This window comes from Truncatella angustata (genome assembly GCF_020726525.1).
Source record: "Truncatella angustata strain MPI-SDFR-AT-0073 chromosome Unknown BKA67scaffold_2, whole genome shotgun sequence".
Lineage (NCBI taxonomy): Eukaryota > Fungi > Ascomycota > Sordariomycetes > Amphisphaeriales > Sporocadaceae > Truncatella > Truncatella angustata.
The window spans coordinates 7,839,761-7,856,314 of NW_025763382.1; the positions used below are offsets into that span (position 1 = coordinate 7,839,761).

At 47.6% G+C, this 16,554-nt stretch overlaps 5 protein-coding genes across 5 annotated transcripts; 4 read left to right on the forward strand and 1 right to left on the reverse strand.

The window, feature by feature from the left end:
• The first annotated feature begins 2,545 nt into the window (after window positions 1-2,545).
• On the forward strand, window positions 2,546-6,407 carry BKA67DRAFT_620858 (heterokaryon incompatibility protein-domain-containing protein). The gene is made up of 2 exons (XM_046105479.1): window positions 2,546-2,647; window positions 2,719-6,407. The coding sequence occupies exon 2, from the start codon at window positions 2,870-2,872 to the stop codon at window positions 6,266-6,268; it is 3,399 nt and encodes a 1,132-aa protein (XP_045962925.1). The 5' UTR covers window positions 2,546-2,647; window positions 2,719-2,869; the 3' UTR covers window positions 6,269-6,407.
• A 643-nt stretch (window positions 6,408-7,050) lies between these two features.
• On the forward strand, window positions 7,051-8,243 carry BKA67DRAFT_511949 (uncharacterized protein; the record flags this gene model as incomplete). Its single annotated transcript, XM_046097435.1, has 2 exons — window positions 7,051-7,976; window positions 8,033-8,243. The coding sequence occupies 2 exons, from the start codon at window positions 7,051-7,053 to the stop codon at window positions 8,241-8,243; spliced, it is 1,137 nt and encodes a 378-aa protein (XP_045962926.1).
• A 1,687-nt stretch (window positions 8,244-9,930) lies between these two features.
• On the reverse strand, window positions 9,931-10,650 carry BKA67DRAFT_558755 (uncharacterized protein). Its single transcript, XM_046102341.1, has 2 exons — window positions 10,327-10,650; window positions 9,931-10,250 (listed from the first exon to the last, which is right to left on the reverse strand). The coding sequence occupies exons 1-2, from the start codon at window positions 10,505-10,507 to the stop codon at window positions 10,183-10,185; spliced, it is 249 nt and encodes an 82-aa protein (XP_045962927.1). The 5' UTR covers window positions 10,508-10,650; the 3' UTR covers window positions 9,931-10,182.
• A 46-nt stretch (window positions 10,651-10,696) lies between these two features.
• BKA67DRAFT_558757 (uncharacterized protein) lies at window positions 10,697-12,710 on the forward strand. Its single transcript, XM_046102342.1, has 8 exons — window positions 10,697-11,162; window positions 11,213-11,394; window positions 11,450-11,562; window positions 11,616-11,732; window positions 11,779-11,851; window positions 11,905-12,008; window positions 12,067-12,344; window positions 12,391-12,710. The coding sequence occupies exons 1-8, from the start codon at window positions 11,047-11,049 to the stop codon at window positions 12,563-12,565; spliced, it is 1,158 nt and encodes a 385-aa protein (XP_045962928.1). The 5' UTR covers window positions 10,697-11,046; the 3' UTR covers window positions 12,566-12,710.
• Window positions 12,711-13,063: 353 nt separating this feature from the next.
• Window positions 13,064-15,410, forward strand: BKA67DRAFT_558772 (heterokaryon incompatibility protein-domain-containing protein). The gene has a single exon (XM_046102343.1). It carries the CDS (start codon window positions 13,444-13,446, stop codon window positions 15,364-15,366), a length of 1,923 nt encoding a protein of 640 aa, XP_045962929.1. The 5' UTR covers window positions 13,064-13,443; the 3' UTR covers window positions 15,367-15,410.
• Window positions 15,411-16,554: the final 1,144 nt, after the last annotated feature.

Consider the following 16,554-nt stretch of genomic DNA (forward strand, 5'->3'; position numbering starts at 1 on the left):
CTTGGTAACTTCGCGCATTCCTACAGCGATCTCATCCCATACAGTGTTTGTTAAGATAGACTTGAAAAAGATTTGTGTACTGCCGGTGACGACAACAGCTGCCGGTATTGCCCATGCCCCCATACTGCTTGTCAACTTCGTATATTCCTTCATCTCACTAGTCTAGTTAGCACTTTGCATATTTCTCCATTTCGCCACCAGGGAACTTCGTAACTTTCACGATGTCATCTCGCTGCTTGGCAGCTTTCATTTCATTTCGTCGCCTGCGGATTGCGTGTATCATTCAGATAATCTTATTGGTATGATTCTCCAATATGTATAAAAACAGGGAGCTTGACCTCTAGAGGCCATGGATAGCCCATGGCTGGTACCGCTGGAGAGTGTTCGCCGGTCGATTGCAAGTATCAACTTTGGGCAAGCATTGATTGCTTTTCTGCCTTGCGCGGTGCGATTCCAACGAAGGTTTTTTTTTTTCTTCCCCGGTTTTTTCTTTGGTGAGGAAATTGCTCAATCCTACGATCGGCGACTTTTAAAATAGCTGGGGGCCATTCGTGAATTCCCAGACCAGATCGAGAAACTAGCCTTAGCTGCGCCCGCCAAGCCCGCCCCTTGGCCACCGCCAATCCTAGGCCCAGTTCGCTACCTTTCTCAGCTATGGCTAGTCTAACCTTACATAGCTGGCAGCTGCGGGGTAGTTACTAACTACTGGTTATTTTTGGGAGCGCTAGCTCCGTCGCTTTCCTGCACACTTCGTCAAGCGCCCCATCAATTAACATGCAGCATCTCATGTTCTTAAGCAGGCATCAACATAGCCAGTATTGCGATAACGTCATTAATCCACGGCATTAAGGTGTCTTATCAATGTTGCAATGCTAAGTATTCTGAAGGGATTGCACAGTATAGCGGGCTGATGCACCAGAGCGCTAGCCATACTGGTGGAGGCGCAATCGTTCTGTATCAGCCTATAGCTGGAGCCTGCCGCGAACAATGCCTACATACAGTAGTAAGTGATGTCATGTATAACAATTGCCGTTCATCGACCACTAGACCCAACCTTCTGGTTGTGGACCACAACATAAACGCAGGCGCATTTTTGGACCGTCTTACTGTGTTTAGCAGCAGCGTCACTTCCACGCTCTGCAAATCTCATTAAGTTTTGTTGCCATGTAGTGCCTGTACGCTTCTGTGTAGAACAAGCAATGACCTAACGGTTTGGATTCCATCATCAGCAGATTCACGTATCCTTTCGATTGGCTCTTTGAAGAGAGGCTGCGATAATAATTCAAATACGCGACGACAGCCTAGTGCGTCGGGAAGGGGAAGATGGAGGATTCAGACAAGTGATTTCTATGAAAACACTGGAACCAATTCGGGAGTGAGTCGATGAGCATCACGGTATAAAACAAAAAGAAGATGGACTAGTTCATCCACCGCGCTTCCGCCTTTTCATAATGCGCTACTGTTAAAAGTGAATAAAAAAGCAATAAACGGCACTGGCGGTGCCCGAGCACCTGGCAGCCGTTCACATCGATGGCCGCATGGAAGGATTCGAAATGAATGGTTTGGAGATGGCAGGATCAGAACAAAGAAGAGAAACGGCTGGGCTACAAATGACAAGCATATTATCCTGGCTCATCTAATCAGGCCTGCTTTTTCTTTGTGGCCGACACAAGGTAGGATACCGGTGATATGGACTCGGTGATTGCACAGTGGGGGCGGTCCCGTTGACAGTAACTGCGATCCTGCTGCGTTCTTGATGCATGACTTCAACCTTGCAAGGTGTACTATGTATGTGCAGTATATTCAATGAGCAAAAGGGGTGGGTATATCATGCATATGGTACAAGGGTCGGCATCGGTTTAGGTAACCCGATGCCGACGGCGATTTACCCGGCCCAGGTGGCACAGGAGGTTAGCTAGGTTTCGGGTGTGATAGTCTCCCCCGAATGCAACCCCACGCCTTGCGCCACTCTGAGAGCAAAACGAACGATGTTCTAGACTAGTAACGATCGGCATGGTTCGTGTAAAGTAGATATACATTCCTCAAAGAACTCATCGAACTATCTCTAACAAGGAGAACCAAACTAGCCCAAAATAAATGAGCTGATGAGCTCACCGGTCAGATGAAACATCAAATTGGCATCCAAGAGCCTGGTCCATGTTGAAGGTAGTATCGAAAGCAAGCCTTCGTGCCTTCGTCAGGGGGGAAAGTGTGTACCGATATTGCTGGTTGCCATACGCGGCTGCCAGGTTTTAAATATGGCCGGTTTAATGTGAAAAGATTGAGCGTGTACAAAGCAACAACTGAGACTAGAACTATATCTAAGATAAGGCTGTACGACCAATTCTTCATGAAATTGAAGGTAATCTAAGGGGGACTTTGTAAGCATTGCTAGCTAAGGGGCACAATGCGCAATGTAACCTCTGTGGTTGCAGTGGCTAATTTGGGTCATGAACCCCGACGAGGCTGCCTGTAGGATTTGGAGTCGAGACTAATTTGGTATCGGCCCCGATTTGTCCTTCAACCTGGCCAAACAGGCTGAGCAGGCCCAACCAACAACCACATCCTCCCTGCATCGACCAACGTGTCAGTTTAGAGAACTGTTTCAAACCTGAAATAAGGCTGCGGACAACAAGGAGCATGCCAGGTAAGACATATATGCGACACCAACTGTTGGAATCGACGCGGGAATTCGTGGAGATATCTGACCGTTCGAAGATATATGGTACATCGTGGCTGTGCCAAGCTTTCACAAGGACACCAATTTTCAGCCACATGGGCATCTAGTCTTTTCTTTTCACTATGATCGAACCGTTCCGTTTCCATTCTCAATCGAGCTAAAGATATCTATCCAAGTGGGCAATTATTGATGCCTGAACCGACTTGGGAGATGGATCGCAGTATTGATCAAGAACTGGGTTTGACCCCGGAAACAGAACGATCTCATCAAACCACACCGTCCATAATGGCAAACGAGACTCCTTCGTTAATATCCCCTTCGACTTCGCTGGGACCTGAGAGCAGTAGAGATTCTCTCGGCATCGGTTGGCGCTTACCTGCTTGTGACGCTGACACCGACCGCAAGACCTTTTTACCGCCGAGTAGCTCGCGGCTTCCACCGTCTGTAGATCCTGTAACTCTAACAGGCCTCGGGATATTCAGGAACTACGCGTCCAAGTCTACTATATCACTCATGGACGAACCAATGGAACTAAAGGATGATGGATCGATATTCTCGCTCGACGAGGAGGAGAATATAGGATCTCTCACATCAATGGAAAGCAATACATCCTTACGATCTTCGATGAAATCAAGAAAGCTCGTGCAGCGTATGCGTTTGTCGAAGCCATCGGGAGACTTGATCAGACATCGAATTCGGGTTGTGGGCGACGCGGTTGGACAAATTAAGGGAGACATTCTCGACGTCACGAAGTCGGCAAAGGAAGCAATCAGACCGAACTCTGGTGGACTATGCGAAGCCTGTGAGAAAATCCCTTTCAGCAACCAACGCAAGGAAGATACCACGATGCATCACGGAAACGTGGAACAAGAGGTGGTGGTCACCGAAGTCATCGCTTCTTTGGATCGTGTCCTACAGAACCGTGACTGGTGCAAGTTCTGCCGAGTCTTGTTCGATGCATTGTCTCTTGAGGAGAACGACCCTCTTCGGCACCCAGCTGTGCAAAACCACATCCAAGAGGAGTTGAAAGGAAAGCCATTCGCCGAATGGGCAGAGGGAGCCAATTTTCTGAACCGACACACCTCGAGCCAGACTATATGGCCATTTGGACATAGGAGTGTCATAGATGACCCCGATGGTCGGTCAGCGTCGCAGCTAGGACTGATCTCGGAGGATGACTGGATCAATGATTCCAGTCTGGAGGAAACGATCACTTTTGCAGACTCAGAGGAGGCGTCATCTAATACTGGCCCCCGCAGCTCGACCAGAACCGAGGCAGCCAAAGAAAGGGTTGCGAAAGCCTTGAACAAGACTGTGGAAACCATTTCTTCAAGAGTGGCGCGTATTATGAGGCCAGTTCCGGTATGGATAACCATCAAGACGTACACCAATACCCACTTAGAAGCGGGGACCATTGCTATCAACGTCCAAGGACAAGGACGGGCCCCAGATGCATCGATGGTGCCCCTCTGCTCTTTCAACCTCCGGGTGGTCTGTTCTGAGTATATGGAGAAGCGGAGTGGAGATCTTCGGTACGGTCGTATCCTCGACCCTCAGGCAATTGATCTGTCCCTGTGCAGCAGATGGGTTGAACACTGCGAGTTTCACCACGGCCCAGGCTGCGGCAACCCTATTTGGTCAAAGTCACTCGAGCAACCGTCGGGGGTTGGATTCAGAGTGGTCGATGTTGAAGATGAGAAGGTCGTCGAATATCCTAATCCGGAAGCCTGTGATTATGTTACCCTCTCATATGTGTGGGGTGGGTATACTACCGTGCAGCTGCTGAAGAGCAACTTATCGCAGCTAAGCCGCCGGGGAGGATTGGGTGAGGCCAAGGCCGGCTTGCCACAAACCGTTCGATCAGCCATGATGGTCACCAAGAAACTCAACAAGCGATACTTGTGGGTTGACAGTCTTTGCATCGTGCAAGACAGTGACGACAAGGCCCTGCAGCTTGGCCAGATGGATCGCATTTACGGCAACTCTGCTGTGACTATTGTCGCAGCCGATGGAGGAAATGCGAACTCGGGGCTCGACGGTGTTTCGTTTCCAAGGAGCACCAGAGAAGAATGCAGACAAGTAGTCCAGGAAGTAGTACCCGGGGTCAGGATCCTGATTCCGATCAGATACAGACCGAATCTCTACCCATGGGAAACGAGAGCCTGGACATTTCAAGAAAAGCTTCTCTCCAAGAGACTCCTCGTATTTAGTCACGGCCATGTGTACTTCCACTGCAGACATGGAGTTTATATGGAGGACATGAGCGCGAAGGAAGCTGGTAATGGGCCGCGCCAGATAAATTGGCTCTCTGTTGGAGAGGATGACAAAGTCTCGTTAAAATCCGTTATCGACATGGACACGAATTCTGCTTTGCACATTCGAAGATCGCCAGTCTTTGCACAGTATGCTGATCTGGTGGGTCAATACACAAGTCGCCATCTGAGCTTCTCAAACGACATTTTAAACGCTATCGCCGGTGTGATGACTATCCTCGATGGGAGCAGACAACAAGGTACTACTCGCGATTCAGCAAGCGGCACACTGTATGGTCTTCCTACTGAGTTCTTGGACCTCGCACTTCTCTGGCAACCAGCGGCAGAGAAGGGTGCACGGCTCCGCAGACGAATATTCATAGACCAAGACTCACGGCCGCTAAACAACAAATTGCAACTACCCAGCTGGTCTTGGGCCGCCTGGGAAGCCGTAACTGAGGGGGAGAGAACATATTCAAGTGGAGTGCGTTACGAAGATTCTTTCAGCCTGGTCTCGGATCACCTAGAGGGGTACAAAGTAAAAAAGATTTTAGAATCGCTTGATAACGCCGAGGAACGAGTCAGGCCACTGGTGCGCTGGCATAGATTCGTACCGTCAGACGCGGTCCCTGTACCTCCTCAACCTGTTGCTTTGGCCAAACAGTCATCAGCGTGGTCTATTTCCCATGTCCTACGCCGACCCACCACAAAGCCAGTGCCGGCAGACAGCCTGCTGAACAGACTTGGCTCAGAAACGCCGGCGAAGCTCATTCTGGTGAACGGGACAGGGCTGGGACTAGCTAGCGACGCGGCAAAACTGTTAGAAGAGTGGCGTGAGACTCGCAAAAAGCCTTTCCATGATATCCATCTCAAAATAGACGACCTGCCCCCTTGCGCTATCGCGGATCTCGACGAGCGCCATCTAATCTTTTGGACATCGACAGCCAAGTTTCGTCTTGGAAATAAGACATTACGCTCAGAGACCACCTTCAAATATTCGGCGACTGCGAATCTGTTGCCGGAGCAACAGCACTGGATTCATGAGATAGAGATACTTGATTCACGTTCCTTCACTATCGGTCGGGTTATCCTGCACGATGCCACAGAGGTGATACAACCCTTCGAATATTACGACTTCGTTGTCATATCCGAGGCCCAATATTTTGGCAACGAAGAAAGGCTTTATGCAGAGCAAGAATACCCGTTGTTTAATGTAATGATGGTCACGTGGGATAAGAGCAAGCCGCAGTTTGCCACTAGGGCCGCCATGGGCAAGGTGTTCAAGGAGGCCTGGGTAGAAGCAACCACAACCGACCAGCTGATCATCCTTGAATAAATAGGTAGTTTTTTGGGTCACACAGTTTCAGGGAGGATGGAGAATCCATACACTCGTTGCATCCGCCTTTGGCCAAGGTATACTAAAGTCCACAAGCAGACATAGACTAGACATAGTAGAGACAGCTATGAGAAGCCACTGTGCGTATCTATCGGACCTTGGAAACATTTTGGAATCTGCGAAGTGATCGTACTGCTGAGGTTTTAGCTTCTCTTACCTCATAAGCAGGCTTGCTATCGTCATTTCGTGGATTGAACTTGATGATGCCAGTGGTCGCAGCTTACATAGCTTGTGCCATGTCACTACAACACCCTTCTTCCCTAATCTACGCGCTACTTCAGTTAACGCTTTTCTGTAAATCAGTGCTGTACCCCAACATGACGTGGCTAAGTGTTTGCTAGTTGGAAGCAATCAGCTTTCTATATTGAATAATGTCACCCCAGGTGACTGTGCTATCTGAGCTTCTCGTCGATTCACGTCGAATTAGACTTGAGCATGTCTAACGCAAGTTCTTCTAGCTCTTTATAGGCGCCTCATCGTCAAGTTAGCTAACTATATACCAAGTAAATATCTCAATAGACCGCAAGTGCGGGGCTCGGACCGCGCGGGCTATATCTCAGTGGATTCCACCCCACTTCCTCAATTATTCACGGTCCACCCGTAAGCAATAAAAATACTTGAGGTCTCATAAAAATACGTAGGAGCTACACTCTTCGTCTCTCTTCAGAGCATATGTCTTCACAAATTTTTTTTTTTTTACTCATACGTACGGACTAGCTGTGATGTCGAGCCTCCTTTATGTATCGAACGAAGGTTCGCTTTTAAACCGAATCTTGGATAAGAATACGCTCTTGGTGGAAGCATTGGAGACCATCGTGTCTAATTACCCTCCGCACAGCAAGTATGATATAGAACTCAAAGGACTCTGGAGTGGACCGACTGGAATTGCTTACTTGTTCTTTCGCGTTTCCGTAATGCGTCCGGATCTTCAAGTCGCAGGGAACTCTGCATTGTTTTGGGCGGAGGCCTATCTTGTTGCTGACGGTCGCACAGAGACCACCATCCAGCAAGCAAATGAGAGGTGCGGGGTCTCGGCTCAACTGTTATGCCACCAAGCAATTCTGATTGCAGTGACAAAGGACAAACATCACACAGATGATTTTGTACAGATGCTCTCTCGGATCCCAGACGCCGCTTATAAAGAGGAGTGGCTTTGGGGAATGGCTGGAACGCTCTATTTTGTGCGACTGGTCCGACGCTGGATGCCTTCGTGCGCAAGTGCACTGGAGGCACCAACGAACTTGATACAGGAGGCAATACTGGCTAATGGTACCGAGTGGGTATGTAATGGTACTCGATGGCTCGGCGCAGCGCATGGCGACATCGGGATAGTCACGCAACTTGTGCTGACGACGCCTAGCGTCGCGCCTCGATTGAGTCCGAAGCTGGAACAACTACTCGACTTACAAATGCCCAATGGGAACTGGCCCGTCACTGCTATACCTCCCAAGTCTCCACCCAAGCCATACGTCCAGTTCTGCCACGGCGCCCCGGGATTTGTGCTTAGTCTACGATCTCTACGTCCATACTTTCCGGAACTCCGGGACAAGATAGACACTGCTATCAGGCTCGGCAGTGAGTTGATATGGAAGGAAGGCATACTGAAGAAGGAGCCAAGTCTATGCCATGGCACATTTGGCAACGCACTGTGAGTTTCAAGTGACTGGGATAGTTTACCCGTGGCAATGGTTGATCCGAGTGTAGATGTCTGCAGCCCGACCAAAGAGAGCATCTCCTCACCCATGCGACACCAGAATACATTGCTAAAGCACGAGCGGCAGATTCGACCATGTTTGAAAAGTCAGACTACGGGTTTCACTTCGCTCTATTTACGGGGTATTGGCCAGGCGCTGCATGGGCTTGGTTAGTCTGCGAAAGTGAAGAAGCATCTCTGATTGGGTATAATGACGTTTGAACAAATTTCTTTGTTTCTAAGCGCGGTAGAAAATACCACTTTATATAGATCGTTGGCAAGGCTGATATCTCCTGAGAACAGCTCTACACATATTAGAACAGCAAACAGAAACACAAAGGTCGCATAAGAGGCCTGATATATACTGGTACGATGTCCTTACGACTGGTACTGTCAGTGCCATTATCAGTCGGTTGTTCTTTTGTCCACTATATCTTTCTAAATGGCTGAGTAACTTCTTGCTAGGCTGTTCAGATCTTTCGTGCCGGTTCAATGGCATGGTTCAATTCAACGGGCAGGGCTAGCGGAAAATCTGGAACACCAAAGCGACATTCATTTTTATCTGCCCTTGTGGCTGAGTCTCATCGCAGGCAACCTGATCATCCTTTCAACCACCATTTGATTCCCTTATATTTCAGTATTCGGGCCTGTCGTTCCATTCCAATCATCATCTCTAATTAAAAGCCCCCACTGAAGCAGTCAAAGGGACGTTATACTTGATTAAAAACTATAATAATAGGCGTCACTACTCTGTAGGGTCATTATACTGATCAAATGTGTGTATATTGATCCTCAGTAAAGTGTTGTTAAATGGCGTGGTTCCTCAGCTATTCTGAGGGATCCCTGAAGGCTATCTATCAAGGGTGGACGTTGCACCTCAGGCATCTACCTAACTGGTGGCACCCGGCAACCATTATATGGCGTTCGCTACCAAAAGTCACGAGTCATATATGATTGTACTTCGCGATATTCTCAGTGTCGCTCAACCTTTCGATATGATGACGGCCCATGATTTTGCCCAGGATCAAGAATTTTCTGTTTTGCAACAGGTTCCTAAGGATATGGAGAGAAAGTCGTAATTTTTGATCTATGCAGTCTATCAAGCGGCCAATCACTATTATTAGGTATTATAGACAGTCTCGACGCATATAGAGAAGTACTGCTGACCAGGGCTCTGAAACATGGGTAAGATGACCAGTTTGGACTCGCCTCAGATGTGGAGAGTATCCTCGTTAGGCAAGACCTTCTCTCGGTGAGGAAATCCTCCTCTTTCACTTGCCATTGCGCGTGCCGCATCGTGACAAGATTGTGTGAAGGTATTCGAAACATTCCGTACCGCTGGGGTAAATGCAAATGCTATTGATCATGAAAGGTGGATGCCACTACGTGTCACGGCATCGTGAAATGATGGCTAGGTCATCAAAGAGCTCGCGAGCTTTGCAAGATCTGAGCCTACGTGAAATGGCCGACAAGCGAGACTGAATCAGGCACAAGGCTTGACGATGGGGGCGGTGTTGATGATGAGTTGAACCCTGCTTGAATTACGCATGTGCTAGGAGGAGGGGATGACGAGGAGTATAGACAATGTCTCTTCCGCCGAGCGAGGGTCGTCAAATTATTCTCATTATAAGGCCGTAGTAGCGATAGATTGAATCTCGCAATGCCGTGGAAAATGTAAATCTTAGTGTGACATGTCTGGTGCGATAAAAAATGGATGAGCCAGAGAAAGAAAAGTCGTCTAAAGAACATCATTATGCCTTCGGTTGAACACAGCCTCGCTCTGCAAACGTACCAGGTCACGATGGTGCACGCAAATTGAAGGCGGGGCCTGTGGACTCCTTAGCTACAGCGGTTTTAGTGCATCGTCCTGTCATTCCGATCGCGATCCTACTGAGTTAGAAAGCAATATCAAATGCACTTCATCCCGCTCTAGTAAAATCCCGAGCTCTTCACACATCAATACATCGCCTGGGTGTGTCAGAGTCGCTTGCATTCCACAATGTCTTTTTTTCACACCACCAACAGCAGCTTGCCCGTGTGCCACGTACGGCGCTGGCTCTTGTTCTGTGTTTCCGGATCTTGACTGAGTACGAGGGTACCTAAGAAGACAAAAATAAAGCAATGGACGATTATGTACAGAAGGCGATAAAGGAAACGTGGTTTAGTATCGACAGACTATCAATAATGCATGTGGACTCTTATAGCATTTTGCACGCCGTAAGCTAGAAGGTCTGTTGATGGAAACCTTTCTTTCTGTTACTCCTTTCAATCATCTGAATCGCTAAGCATGATTTTATCAACACAGCCACCACTTGGGGGCAAAATTCCGGCCACTTGGAATTATAAACCACGACACTCCTTGGGGTGCACTTCTGGATGGGAGAGCGAGCAATTCTGTATCCCTTGGCAGCAAAGGCTTCCGCGACCCTCTGCCCAATATTCGGTCCAATACCAACGATGAGCAAGACAGGAGTTTGACTCAGCATTCGTTTCTCGATATTGCCATACAAACGCTTGTGTGACGATTTGTCATGGAAGATGTGATTGAAAAAGACGATTTGCCTTTCTCGCGATTGAGCTGGATGGTTATGTAGCGTTATGTACCCCACACTATTACTGGCAGCGGCTCCATACTTACAATGTGGCTTACTGAAGTTAGAACTTGAGACCACGGAGATTCTTCAATCTTTTAGTCTAATACATAACAAGATCCGGCAATGAATCCTGACTGATTACAAAATCGATCTGTACCATAATCCGTGTGACTGAACATTTGCAGTGGTCTGGTCTATAGCGACATGCTTGCCTAAAGGTTCTTGGTCATTACTAATCGTAGTTACTGATGCCAGCTTCTGGTCTATGTGAGCGCTAAGAGAACGTATTCTCGTGATGAGCAATGCTTCCTCCCGTATCAAGCAGTGATCTTCACGCGGTTACCTCGGGCAATGGCTGGGGGGATACTATAAGACCTTGCGATGCGCGAATGGTTAGTTTCATTGCTGATCAAATGTAACATACCATATTCATGAGCGCCAGTCCTCAAAGTTTTAAGCTCTCGCCTTTGAATAAGTCGTCAACCATTATCACCACTCATCCAACCATGGCACCCAATATCTTGATCACTGGCGCCGCCGGTTACATGTAGGTGAAAATTACTAGAAACGCATGGCGTGGCACTAATTTTTCCACAGAGGAGGCTCAATTCTCTCAGACTTCCTGACTATCTACAGCTCTGAGATTAATAAAGAACATGTCCATGCTGCAGTCAGAACCGAACAGCAGGCCAAAGATTTGTCGGAGCTGGGTATCAAGGTACACCAAATAGACTTAACAGATGAAAGCAATGTGGCAGATGTCGTTATCAAGAACCATGGTATATTAGCCAAGTCCCTTTGGTTTGTGCGTTGACTGCTTACGTCTTGCTTCAGTCAGTATTGTCATACAAACTGCAAGCTCTTTAAATCCAAGCCTGTCTGTCAATCTCCTGACAGCATTGGGAAAGCAAAAACAAATCAGTAGAGAGCAGACATACTTTGTTCATGTGAGCACTAGTCCACGAGGTATTTTCAGAGCATATGTACTCACCTCTAGAAGACTTCTGGCATCAGCGCCTTCTACGAAAAGTCCGGCTGGCCATCGTGGGAAATGAAGGATGACGACCAGATCTTTGCCGTGGAGAAGCAGTCAGCAGACTCTTATCCAATACGAAAGGTGATTCTCAATAATCATCATTCGTTGTCGTGCTAATTGATAAAAGACCGACATCGCTGTCATCGAGCACGCGAGAGCATTGGGCGTGACCTCTTTTATCGTCATTCCAACGACTGTCTGTAAGTACTAAGGATACACTCTCGACTGGAACTCTACTTACAAATTGTCATAGACGGTGAAGGCAGCGGTGTATGGAACCGATTGTCTATCATCATGCCCCCCTTGGTACAGGCTAGCCTCCAGCTCAAACGTGTCTACAAGTTCGCTGAGAACACTGTTAGTAACAGATTTTCTGACCAAGTGAAAGTAAACCCAAAACTAATTAAGGCAACAGAAAGTCTCTGGCGTGCATATTACAGACCTGACTGCGTTGTATTGGCGTATCACCCAGGCAATCCTCCAGAAAGAAGATATCCCCGACGGGGAAGAGGGCTATTACTTTGCCAAGGCTCACACCCTATATCAATGGGATGTTCTCGAGCATCTAGCTAAAGCGCTGAAGCAACGGGCCTTCATCGAAGATGACAAAACAGAGTTTTGGCCAAGCGATGGGTTCGCCGCGCAATCAATAGGTGTACCTGAGCAGTTTCTCGAGGCACTGTGGAAATCTGGGTACGTACCACCCTAACTCTTAACAGTAGGTCTAACGGAAGGCTAGAGACAAACTCACGACGACACGAGCTCAAAGCATCGGCTGGAAGCCGCAGTGGGATGAGACGAGATTCCTGGAAAATATCAACGACGAGATCAACGCTGTATTGAAGCACGAGAAGGCAAAGAGCAGTCTGGTTGATTCTCTTTTCGCTGCTGCCGGAGAAGGTTTAAAATACTAGTATTAGTGGATGCTATGTTCGCTGGTATTTCTATTACTTGGGGCTCCTAGAAAAGCATCGACCAAGATACATTTTTGGAGACAGAGTAATTAGGCTTTCCTTTGTACAGGGGTGATGTAGTCTTTGTCGTGTCGAGTGACAATACCTGGCGATAAAGAGTTAAGCACTTGGTCACACATCGGAGACGGCGAAGCTGGGGTAATACTTTTATTAGAAGCTTTTCGCTGTTGAAGATTAGTCTCTGTCAGGACTTGTCATACTAGGTATTATAATGGAACTTTATGATGGTGTCTCAGGCGGAGAGAAGATTCCTCCCCGTTTGTGTCCGACGTGTGGTTTCGGGATTTTGCGTGATTGTGAGTACATCAATCCTGGAGAACCTTGTAAAGAATGGAGAGTAAGTGGGGTTTGGAAGCCCGTCAGCTTTGCGTCGATTATGTGGTAGATATGGCTTGTCAACCAGCTTGTTTCATCATACCTAGCCAATTAATGATGAACAAGTAGGTCATGACGCCCCACTCTAACCGAGCAGTGCATAGAGACACGTCGGTAGAACCGAACCCATACCACAACATCGACCTTCTAACGCCTATGTTATGCTATCGATCCTTTTTGGATCCACTTCAGATGCCTTGGAGCTACGGGCTATTAAAGTTCTGGCGATGAGCGAACTGAACCAATCCAAGCGACTTTGAATTGTAATTCCGTTGTCCCAGAGACCAGACTCGGAAGCTGACAGGTTCTTCACGCTGTCATCCACCGATCGCTTTCAATGAGGACCACTCTGGGAAGGTGCCCATCGTATCTGTTGAATTTTCCATTCTCAATCACTACCTCTATCACGCCGTTTTTGCTAATATTACTACCAAGTGTGTAACATGTACTTGCCGACAGACGGAACGACGACAGGGATACTGTGCCGCATTTGTACTGTAGCAATGGATTCCGCCCTAGGACAACCAGAATGGCACGCAAATCAAACACTGGGAAACCTGAAAAAGTCGGCACAAGAAGGGTGTTTGACGTGTAATTGGTTGTGGAATGGAGTCCCTGAGTATTCTCGCCTACAAATACGGATTTCCTCTGTCGCAGAGGATAGAGTGAGCGGTATCTCTTTCCACAGGCGATGGAAAGTCAATCAACTAGAATCCCAAGGAGGGTGCTTCGAGTTGTATGATAGGAGTAGAATGGAACTGGTCAATTGGACTAAACTTGGAGTTCATGAGGGAGCTGAGCGTCCAAGCCCGCAATATCATGCTGTTCTCGCGCCGTCCGAGACCGGGATTCTTTCGAGTCCATACACGGCTTCCATCAATACAGGCGCAGGAGAAACGTTGTGCCTGGCAAAACAGTGGTTGGAAAAATGCATTTCATCCCATAGCTCTTGCGCCGCTTATAGCCGTCCAGGCTGGGTACCGAGTCGATTGCTGAAGCTCCATCTTCGAGACGATGACAAGATTGGTGCTAGGCTAGAGGAGCTAGCTATGGATGATTACAACAGCACAGCTGAGTACGTGGCTCTTAGCCATCGGTGGCAAGAAAATAACGAATATTTACTGCTGAGCCACAAAAATATCTCACAACTTCGCAATAATATTGAGGTGCCCAAACTTAAAGCGTCTATCCGGGATGCAATGAGTGTCGCAGTTCACCTGGGTGTCTATCATATTTGGGTCGATAGTCTCTGTATACAGCAAGACAACGACAAAGAGCGCGGCGAAGAAATCGCGAAGATGGACTTGGTCTACGGTAGCGCGAGGTGCACTATTGCCGCCGGTGTAGGCGAAACAGCCGACGTGGGTTGCTTCATCTCCAGAGATGTCAATGAAGTGAGAACTCATGGTGTGAATTTAAGATTGGGGGGACACGAAACCCGATACTGCCATATACGACCATCCTGGAACGACACAAACCGAGAGCTCGACAACACTAGCTTGGCTAAACGCGGATGGACTCTTCAAGAACGGTTGCTCTCACCACGTACCTTGCACTTTTGCGCTAAACAAGTGCATTGGGAATGTCGAGAGTTCGAGGCGAATGAGACCCACACTAACGGTGATCCTATACATGACAGTAGGACTTCTGTTGGGAGGTTTACGGATCTGGCGAAAACTTGGCCAGAGGTTGTGGAGGCCTATACAGCCCGTTTTTTGAGTAAACAGGAAGACCGTCTCAATGCTATCGCTGGTATCGTTGCTTCAATCCAACGCAATTCAACGGTCAAAGGCCAAAATGACGAATATCTTCACGGGTTATGGCGCAGTTCTTTGCCTCTATCATTGCTGTGGTATTCCAAGGACGAGCCGGAGAACAACAGGCTGATTAAAGTCGCACCAACGTGGTCATGGGGCTCAACTAGGAAAGAAATCTGTTACAGTCGTAATGTCAACGGAATTTCACTGGTCGAAATCTTGGGGATCCTAAAAGCCACTGACACTTTCAAAGGTAATATAATCAGAGTGACCAGAATGGCAGGCTTCGATGGTGGCGTCCTCCACATCCGAGGTCGATTTTTCCAGCCGTCTGAAGGAAACACGATCTCCGATTCCAGCCCTTTTGTGCGACATGACTGGAATGAGGTGAAACGCTCGATATCAACCAAGACGGACAAGTACCTGCCGCTTTTTAAGAATAACCCATCCAATATCCAGGGCGGTGCGACTTTTATAGGAATTGTTCTGAGGTCATTAGGTCCACGTTATTGGCAATGCTATGAGCGAGTGGGCCATTTTTCACAATACATTCGTGTTGAATATATGGATATGAGCTTCGGAGAAAAGAAAGAGTTTTATATTTATTGATCTTAGATTATAGTTACTCATTTTGTCCACCAACTGTTACTGTCAATAAAACCAACCTCCAAGATGTGTTAGAATCTCAAGGACTTGACGGTGTAAGTCAGATTGGTGGCGTCCATAAGTGTATCGTGCCATCTTGTGATGAGATAAGTAATCAGCCCTCCATTACATTTAGGACCAGTGGGCCTCGGTATAAGGCCATATGAGGTCTCATAGCATACAGCCCATTCAACTACTCGACATTCTCTATTACCCCGCTGCGGGATGGTGTGATGGCCAATGAGCCTCTAATTCGATCTTCAAGTGTGTTTCGGATGACGCGAAAAGCATGTTATTACCTAGAGCAGCGAAATCACCCGAATCTTTACTGAATTAGCGGTGAGGGTAGATTTTGGAACTGGAAATATTGCCATCTAAAACTCGCCCATCCATCTGAAAACTTCAGCGTAGTTTCTCGCAAATTTGATGGAATTATTTACAATTGGACAAGATTTACTCCCTTCTCCATATCAACATTGAAAAATTCAACTATATTACAGCACAGTGACTACATATCCCAAACCAGGCCGGCTAAGATAATTTGGTTCGTGCGCGATACAGCTCAAAGATAATTAAAAACTTACGCAGCACTGTCTGAGCACAAGGCATTGGTTTGGCAGACCTTTTTGTGTGAGTTGTGCTCAGTTGTTCAAAGAGATGGCTAGTTTGACTCAACACAAAGCGTCAAAACATCCTGGTTACATCCCAACACCCTCTATAACTGTTCAAAGGCCAGAACTACGGCCACCAAATGGTAACGACTGAATAGTTGCAGCACCTCAGGTATCGAGTCGCTCAAATACTGATGGGCTTGTGCGGAGGGGAAAGAGATTACGTGCTTCGTTGCAGTAACGTGGTTGATTATGATACATGGCCAAAACCGTCTCCTGACTGGTCCGATTAGACTGTGTCGTATCGATTCTAGACTAGCATAACTTATACATAAATTTCCGCAGACTGAGTTCCAACTTCTGACCTGCCATCGGCTGAGTGCCTGATACTCAATTCATATTATTGGCATGTTCTATCTCTAGAGGAACAGCTGGATTGTTGAATGCTTCTGCTCATGGAATAAATATTATATACGTCAAGGGGGGGAGTCGTCCCTTATGCAACGGCTCAATGACACCGTCAAGAACAACAGGCTGTCTG

Coding starts and splice junctions, on each gene's coding strand:
- BKA67DRAFT_620858 (XM_046105479.1), top strand. CDS start 2,870: ATGCCTGAACCGACTTGGGAGATGGATCGCAGTATTGATCAAGAACTG.
- BKA67DRAFT_558755 (XM_046102341.1), bottom strand. CDS start 10,507: ATGCTGAGTCAAACTCCTGTCTTGCTCATCGTTGGTATTGGACCGAAT. Junction 10,251..10,326: donor ATTTTGCCCCCAAGTGGTGG/CTGTGTTGATAA, acceptor CCATCAACAGAC/CTTCTAGCTTACGGCGTGCA.
- BKA67DRAFT_558757 (XM_046102342.1), top strand. CDS start 11,047: ATGAGCGCCAGTCCTCAAAGTTTTAAGCTCTCGCCTTTGAATAAGTCG. Junction 11,395..11,449: donor TGTCGTTATCAAGAACCATG/GTATATTAGCCA, acceptor GTCTTGCTTCAG/TCAGTATTGTCATACAAACT. Junction 11,852..11,904: donor CGTCATTCCAACGACTGTCT/GTAAGTACTAAG, acceptor AAATTGTCATAG/ACGGTGAAGGCAGCGGTGTA.
- BKA67DRAFT_558772 (XM_046102343.1), top strand. CDS start 13,444: ATGTACTTGCCGACAGACGGAACGACGACAGGGATACTGTGCCGCATT.